This window comes from Drosophila biarmipes, chromosome 3R (genome assembly GCF_025231255.1).
Source record: "Drosophila biarmipes strain raj3 chromosome 3R, RU_DBia_V1.1, whole genome shotgun sequence".
Taxonomy (NCBI): domain Eukaryota; kingdom Metazoa; phylum Arthropoda; class Insecta; order Diptera; family Drosophilidae; genus Drosophila; species Drosophila biarmipes.
Genome location: NC_066616.1, coordinates 25,228,048 through 25,236,468, shown reverse-complemented (window position 1 = coordinate 25,236,468; position 8,421 = coordinate 25,228,048). Strand labels below are relative to the sequence as shown.

Here is an 8,421-nt window from a genome sequence, read left to right as displayed (position 1 = left end):
TGTAGCCTGTTGGTCAGAGATAACAGCAATTTATTTTCAAGTCATCATTTTAATTATCCCGTTCGCAATGCCGATGACAACCTTGCGTTCTGGGCGCGGCCGCCCGGCCGACTGGCTGGCATTAAACGTGACAACACGAGGATGGCAGCCATTTTGCTCATTAAAATATAATATGTATTTTTTAATTTCACAGAAATGTTTGCACAAAAATTTCTCGAAACAAAGTTGAGAGCGAACCCGTTGTCTGCCTTTCATCGTCGTTTTTCCGCTTTCCTTGTACCAAAATGGTAGCCACCACGTTCGCCTGCGCCTTCGTACATTTCCATCTTTTATTCCCTGTCTGTCTGACTGTCTCTGCAGCCCGAAAATCCTTTTTCCTTTCATTCTTTTCCCCCTTTTTTTTGAGTTTTCCATTTGTCTAACCGGGTAACCCCATCCACCGGGCCTAAACCCCAAAAAACCCCCTCTGGTACAACCCACTCAACCCAGCCGCCATCATGCGTTTTTATAACCGGAAGCGTTCATGAGAAAGTTTCCGCTTTCATAACCGAATTTTAATTAACTTTCGAAAACCTAATTACAAAGTATTATTATAATGAAAAAGCAGTGCACAAAGCGAGTGGAGGAGGGGAGGGTTTCGGGGTAGGGGAATCCGGGTCCATGGGGGTCCACGTAGAGAGCCCGAACCATCCAGCCAGCCAGCCAACCAAGCGAGTGCTGCCCCTGCAGCGACATCCACGGCTACATCCTCCGTTGCTACAACCTCCAACCGACGAGATTGTGGCACTGAGAAAACGGACACAATGTGTCTTTAAGAATTTCATTTCGTATGAAGATACAAATTAATATAGGTATTTTATTAGTAATAATTCTTAATATATCTTACCTGAACGGAGCCCTTGTTTTCATAAAAGCTTCTTTTACAAATCAGAATTAGGTTTTCTACATCTCCAGGTTATTTTACTTCCACTAATATATTCACATCCAAATAAATCTATCTTAACCGTCGATTTATTATGATTTTTTAATAGCTAAAGCTTGAGAAATTCAAAGATGGATTTAAGCTTTTTGTAAATAATATTTGAGTTTTAAATTATCCGAACTGATTATAAAGTTTAAATTAATATTTAAGATTGTAAACGTTTCTTTAATTACCTAATTCCTTCCCTGCATCCTTTGATTTCCCAGACCTAGAGAGTATCCCCTTAAAGTATAATAACATAACTCCAAAAACGTAATTTTCTTTACTTTAATATCACAATCTTCAAGTAACACCTTTTTATCCCAGTGTACGTAGCGCTGTCTTTGAGTGCCTTGGTGTTCGGGGAAACGGTGGAAGGATGATGGAGCTCTGAGGATAGCAAAGGCACTACTTCCTGTGTATCCATCTGGCATAAGCTCAGGAAAAAAGGGTTGCCCGACCGCTTTTTCTACGCTTCCCAGAGATTCTCCTCCACACTGCCTGTGTCTCGTTTTAAAATTAAATATTCCATTAGAAAATTACTACAAGATTGTGGTTCTTTATTAGCAGCAACAGCAGGAAACTCAACTGAATTCAACTTTGTTGCCACAATCTCTGGCTGCGGCAAAGCCCAACTAAAAACTGAAATTCGGTTGCTTTATAAATGCACCCGAAACTCTGGCTTCAATTTAAACTTGGTATTTTGGCAAATTTTTGCTTGTGTAAATAAAATATATTTTGCCAAATAATGGCAAGCTCATAATATTGAAAAAGGGGGGTTCACAGACTTGCGATGACTTCGCCGGAACTGTGGCAATCATACATTTTTAATGACCAGGCAAATGTCATGACAAATTTTTCCTATTTGCCAATTTCCAAATGGTTTTGTTTTTTTTTTCGGGGAGAGTTCAGCCCAACTTGTTTGGGGAAATGGAATATTAAATCCATGCTAGGGAAATAATTGCAAATTGATGACGGCGACGGGCCATTTATGAATAGATATAGATATAGATATGAAATATAGCTGGGCCGCCTTGTCTAGAGAGCTCAACAAACTCTGCAGCCGGATCGTCTTTAGCGCGCATGTCTGGCATTAAGGCATCGATATATAAATTGTGTGGGGCGCTCGAGTGGGTGGTGGTCGGGCGGCGTTGGGTGGTTGTCTGCTTAGCCGAACCAACCCCAAAACACAGATTTCCTAAGCCCGAACCGATGGGGTTGTTCGCCAGCCGGGGTAAAATGAAGAAACTCCGCCAGAACGCTGACAGTCACAATGTCAAGGAAAAATCGAAATTGAAGCGACAACAAACGAAGCGCCATTTTGTTGTCGCTTCTGGGAGAGACCTCGGTCTCGACCCAGACCAAGTCCCCCATTTCCCGGCTTTTCTAGTCCCCCCACCCAGACCCATTTCCAGGGGCCAAATACAAAGCGAACTCTTTATGGAACAACTCCAGCCGCAGCGGGTTGGAGGCTATAAAAAATGTATTAAAGCCGGTCGCCCTCGCATGTATAAATAAAATGTCGCTTATAGACATATAGAAATGGTGACCTTCCTGCTTAATTAAAAATGACAACAGCTTGTCAAACATGCCCCAGCTCCCCAGATAGGCAAGGACTAGTGCAGCTAAGTTCTAACGCCAGCGGAATGTCCGAGCAACGTAGATTCTTCCAAATGAATCACACCGATGGTAATCAAAGGTGGATGGTTAGTGGTTCGCTGGCGCGGATCAGGCTCTGTCGGCTGTTTATACTGCCGAGATAAGGTCCACGATAGGGAGGGCACTCATAGACGACGAGTCGAACTGCTCCATGAATATTACTAGAAAGCAAACAGAAGGGCCCCGAGAGCCGGGCAGAAGACTTCCCTCCCCTCGGGGTTCGGGACAGAGGAACAGGGAGGGATAGGTGTTCCACGGGCTTGGGCTGGGCTGAGATGGGTTAGTCAGTATGTCAGGTCCGCGACGGGACCCATGTCCCGTCCTGGATGTTTACCTTCTTGTTCCGTTGCAATTTATGAGTGCGCTGCGATAAGGGTTTATCATCGGCCAGATATACTATATAGAGTAGTAGTAGTAGTAGTAGTAGTTGTGGAAAACTGCACTCTGCATCTGAGTGACGGCGATAAGATAGCTTCTCCTGGAACTCCTCGGCTATCGGTCGTTCAATTCGAATTCGCTGCATTGATACGGGCGATATCGACGATGGATAGATAGGGACAGCCGACCCAATCAATATATAAATGATTGTTGGAGGTCAGTTGTTTAAGTCAACAAAGGTTGGGAAATGAAAACTAATTTATGGTTTTTTTTTCCTTTTTCTTGTATTTCAAACATTAAAATAGTCGATTTTGGTTGTCGTTGACGTTGTGTTTGTTTTGCATGATTTATAATAATATTAATTTTTACTAGCTTTAGAGTTGGATTTTAATTCTTGCATTGACATTTATTGAATTTTATATTGTGTATTTTACAATAATTTTCATTTGTTTCTGTGTCAGTGTGTGTGTGTGTTTGTTTATATTTAGACTATTTTTATCAAGTTTAATTAATTAGCTTAGCTCAATGTAAAAATGGGTCTTTGTTTTGTGTTTGCATTTCGTGTTGTTTTTTTTTTTTATTATTTCTCTTTACGCACAATATAACTAATATTAAAAATTATTGAATAATAATTGCAGTTTTTCGCTTTTTATGTGATTTTTTTTCCTTTTTGTGTTTTGCTTCATTATTTATGCTAATTAAATGTTAAATGCTATACAATATTTATACTTATGTTATATTTACTTTCAAGTGGTGTGGCATAATTTCATACAATTTGATTAATTCTCGAGTTAGTTAAAAGTTGGTTGCTTAGTTAAATTGGGGCTCTTTAGGGGGTGTTGCTTAAATTTATCTATTTATAGATTATTTACAAAATGCCTTAGCCTAACGAATTCGTACAACAACAGAAGACACACAATGTAAATGAAATGCGGGATTTTGCGACATATCTGCATATATTGATGCGCGCGTATATATAAAATGGGAATTTGATAAATTATTCAGTAAAAAACGTGACGTTTCCTTATATGCATGGCAAGATTTTGTTGCTTAGATAGTTGAAGATTCTTAGGGTGTTTGCTGGACTGCTGATGGTTTAGATTTCAGATTTCTTTTTGGTTTTTGATCATTTGCGATTCGAATTCGATTGCGATTGCGATTGCGATTGCGATTGCCTTTGGATAAAGGTTTCTAGTATTTGCATCTCTCTTTTTGGGACTGTTTTAGTTACGGGCTTTTGCTTTGCTTTTCTGAAAGAACATTACACAAGATCCCTTCATTCGCTCTATCTCTACTGCTCCTCCTATCTCTCGGATACATTTAAAATGTCTTTTCAATTTTTAGTTTTAACCGCTTTGATTGTTATTGCTTGTTTCGAAACAACGAAAACAAATGGCACGGAATTATTATTTTGTATTTGTGTATTAGCAAAACGTAAAAATGTTAACAAAAGTTCTGCTGCACTTACAACTACATCACTTTTTCTTTCGCTCCCCGTCGTTGTCCTCCTCTTTGATTTGATAATCCCCCGGAACAGAATGGTGTTTGTAGATATATATATAGTATTGGAACTGAAACTGAACAACTAACTCAAAAGGCAGCGCTCCCTATATATATATATATATATGTATATGTACAAGTGCGAGTTGGCGGCCGAAGACTCACGTGCTCAAAGGATGAGGATGTGGATTTGGATTTGGATGTGGACTGGGATGTGTCAGGTGCTAAAAGCCACTGGCACTGCACTCGCTAATTGGCAGCTAGCAACAAAGCCGCTGCCTGTCGAGATCGAGACTGGTACTGGGATCGGGATGGGGATTGGGATTGGGATCGGGATCGGGGGTCTATAGCTATTGCTACAGCAGATTCTGCAGGGCGGCGGCTCCATTGAAAGTCAGGCTGTGATTCCAGTTTCTGTAGCCCGCCGCGGCGGCGTATTGCTGATAGTTGTTGTACAACTGCTGCTGCGCCGCCTGATGCTGCTGCAGTTGCTCCTCGCTCAGATCGCTGGTGATGTTCGAGGAGTCCTCCTGCAGCTCCTGCAGCAACTGTTGCTGCTGCGCCTGGTGGTGTTGCTGCTGCTGCTGCTGCGCCTGCTGCTGCTGCTGTTGCTGATGCAGCTTCTGTGAGTAGTTCGAGCCTGATCCCGAGCCGGAACCCGATCCCGAACCGGAGCCCGATCCCGAGGCCGATCCCGCCTTGCCGCTGGCCTTGGCTGCTGCCGATGTTGCTGGTGTATTGGAAGCGGATGTCAGTTGCTGCGCCGCCTGCTGCTGCTGCTGCAGCTGCTGATGCTGCTGCGCCTGCTGCTGTTGCTGCTGTTGCTGCTGCTGCTGTTGCTGCTGCAGGTGGTGTTGTTGCTGCTGCTGCAGGTGCTGTTGCTGCTGCGAGCGCAGCATCTGCTCCGCGCGTCCTTAAGCCAGCGGGTATTGGTGATGTCACAAGCTCGTGGTGCCGGCGGGCGCATGATAACCGAGGCTCTGGTAGTACGAGTCCTGGCCTAAGGCAGCGTGTGAGTTGGTCAGCGGACTGAGCGCATTGTAGCCGGCGTACTGGCTCATGTCGTACATCTTGATGTCCGCCTTGGACTCCGTGGGCAGCAGGCGGTTGATGGAGAACGGGTGGCTGGAGGGCGTGTAGCCGGAGGGCTCCTGCTTCAGCGGATGCATCGAGGAGTGATAGTCGCTGATCAGCGACGGATGGCACCGGTTGGCCATCATTGCCGACAGCTCCTCCTGCTGCAGCTGGTGGTGCTGGTGGTGGTGATGGGTGGGCACGTGCTGCGGCTGCTGGCTGAGGCATAGTTCCGCGTTGGCATGCAGCATGGCCAGGGCCTCCGCATCCTTGCTGTGCGCCGCACTCAGGACATTCACCCCGGCAATGGACGCCCCACCCGCCTCCTTGTGGTGCTGATGGTGATCCAGCCGGCTGTGGTGGTGATGGTGCATATGATGAGAATCCTCGTGATCCTTCTTGCCCGGACTGGTGGCCTCCAAACTGCTGTGCGATGGACTCTTGTGCAGCTGCCTGATGGCCTCCTTCTTCTCATCCTTGAACCTCTTCTGCCGCCGCAGATAGCAGCCATTCTCGAACATATTCCCCGAGTCCGGATGCAGTGTCCAGAAGGAACCCTTGCCCGGCTTGTCCGGCGTCCTGGGGATCTTCACGAAGCAATCGTTGAAGCTCAGCGAATGCCTGATGGAGTTCTGCCAGCGCTGCTGATTCTGTCTGTAGAACGGAAAGAGGTCCATGATGAACTGGTAGATCTCCGAGAGCGTCAGCATCCTGGTGGGATTATTCTGGATGGCCATGGTGATCAGCGAGATGTAGCTGTACGGCGGCTTGGCATGCGTATAGCTCCTTCGGTAGGTGGTCGGTTTGTCCACCCGCGATCTGCCCAGGGAATTGGGTGAACCAGTCTCCATTTCCCGCGAACCCGGCGGCATGGCTCCATAGGTGCCGCTTAGGCCCGCCGCGGACATACTGGCCGCCGACATGGCCATGCAGCCGCCCATGTTGCCGAGCGGGGATCCCATGCTGGCGTAGCTCATCGAACTGGGGGTCATACAGTTGCCGCCCATCGAGTTCATGGCCGCCGCACCCATGCTGCCGTTCATGCTGGCATTCATGCTGGCGCTCATGCTGGCACTCATGCTGGCCACCGCCGCGGCCGAGTCCAGGACGCTGGAGCTGAAGGTGGCCGCCGCCTGGGGCGAGACGGACGACATGCCGCCCACCGGTATGCCCATGCTGTTCATTGTGTAGGCGGATCGGGCCAGGGGACTCATGCTGCCACCGTTGCTCGTCGGATTCGGGTTGTTGTTGCTGGGCGGTGGTGGGCCACCGCCTCCTCCTCCGCCTCCCCCGCCCGATGGAGGACCACCGCCACCGCCGGAGCTGGCCATGCTCACCGGAGCACTGCTCGGCGGCGGCTCCGCGTAGAGCTTCTGCATGATGTCAATGGTGGTCTGGTGGGGACTACCCTTCAGGAAGCTGTTCAATAGTTGCGCCGTTATGTTGCCGGCTTTCGGACGCGCTGCCCTCTGGTGGATCGATGGAAAAGGCAACGCGTTCTGGGACGCGTTAGTCAAAACGAAAAATCAAAAAGGAGGTCTTTCAAAGGCGGCCTTATGCGATCAGGACTGGCTTTTCAGTGCACTATCACTGCTTTAATTTGCATATTTCTGGCATTTTTTGAACGAGAGCACTGGGGCACTTGTCACTTGTTGGAGGGTTCTGCTTTGGCTTTCGCCTCTAAGCGTTGTTTGTAAACACTGTGATTTAATTATTTGCGTGGGACGATCATATAAAAGCCGAGATATATCTCTATTTTACTATTTTTGTTATGATTCTATTTCTTTTCTTTTTTTTTTTTGTTGTGTGTGATATTTATTTTCTGCCGCACCGATTTGGCCACAAAAAACCGACGCACGAACGTGGATATTTAGCTGGCTGTTGGCCACTGAAGTCTGAAGCTGGGAATCGGTTTGCTGTGCTGCTGCTTTTGCTGCCGCTGCCTTTGCTTTTGCTGCTTTGGCCGGTGCTGAGGCTGCTGTTAATGCTGTTTCTGCTTTCCTGCTATGGCTGCGCTGGTCCGCTCGAGTGTCTCTTTGGCTTGAGCTCTTGAATGTGACTGTTTGCAGAGGGGAACGCTTGTCTACTATTTGGCTTGCGCTTGCTGCCAACAAATATTGTTCGAGCCGCGCTCAAGTGCCCGACGTCGACGCCGGCCGCGGCAGCGCCGCCGTCGTTGGCAGCAACAACAACCGACTCGTTCTCACCAATGGCCCAGTGGTATAGTGTGTCTCACCACCCGGCAACTTTGGAGTTACCAATGACAGGCGGCGGTTCTCTTACGTACACAGTGGTGCCACAGCGCAAGCGCATTGGCTGGCGGCCCTCTTGTATCAACAGAGCATGGGCCGGTTGCCAGGCAACACGCCGTACGGGGGGCGTGGCCAATCCAGTGCCGAGCAACGCCCTCCACTCACACACCCTCGGCCGGAGATACATTTGTAGCGCTGCCCGCACAGGCACAGATACAGATACAGATACGGCAGGCGGCAGGCGGCATAGCCTAATGCTGAGCGACGCCATGTTACAGTTAACGATTTTCCCTAATGCGATCAATAATCGCTCGCTCTCGTTCTGGCTCTATGGAGCGCTATCAAAAGGTAGAGTGGTAGAAAAAAACCCTATAGACGAGGTCTGGAGACGGCATCTCTGAGGGGAGACTGAGAATGCGTCGCTCGGTTTTGGCGAGAGAAAAAAGACCGCCTTGGCTTGGCTCCCCCAAAGAAGACATTTCATATTAAACGTGTGAGTGTGTTTTCTGTGCTGTCAGTTTTTTTCGTATCCCGTACTTTCAGTTCTTTTTTTTTTTTTAGTTGAGGTTAAGGTATGCCAATGTCACTCTCATTCAT

At 47.5% G+C, this 8,421-nt stretch overlaps 1 protein-coding gene across 1 annotated transcript; it reads right to left on the bottom strand.

Annotated features, from left to right (window-relative positions):
- Positions 1–542: 542 nt before the first annotated feature.
- Positions 543–7,646, bottom strand: LOC108024688 (protein fork head). The gene is given in 3 exon segments (XM_017094764.3): positions 543–809; positions 887–1,037; positions 4,467–7,646. A coding segment is annotated over 1 exon segment (2,097 nt). The 5' UTR covers positions 6,952–7,646; the 3' UTR covers positions 543–809; positions 887–1,037; positions 4,467–4,854.
- Positions 7,647–8,421: the final 775 nt, after the last annotated feature.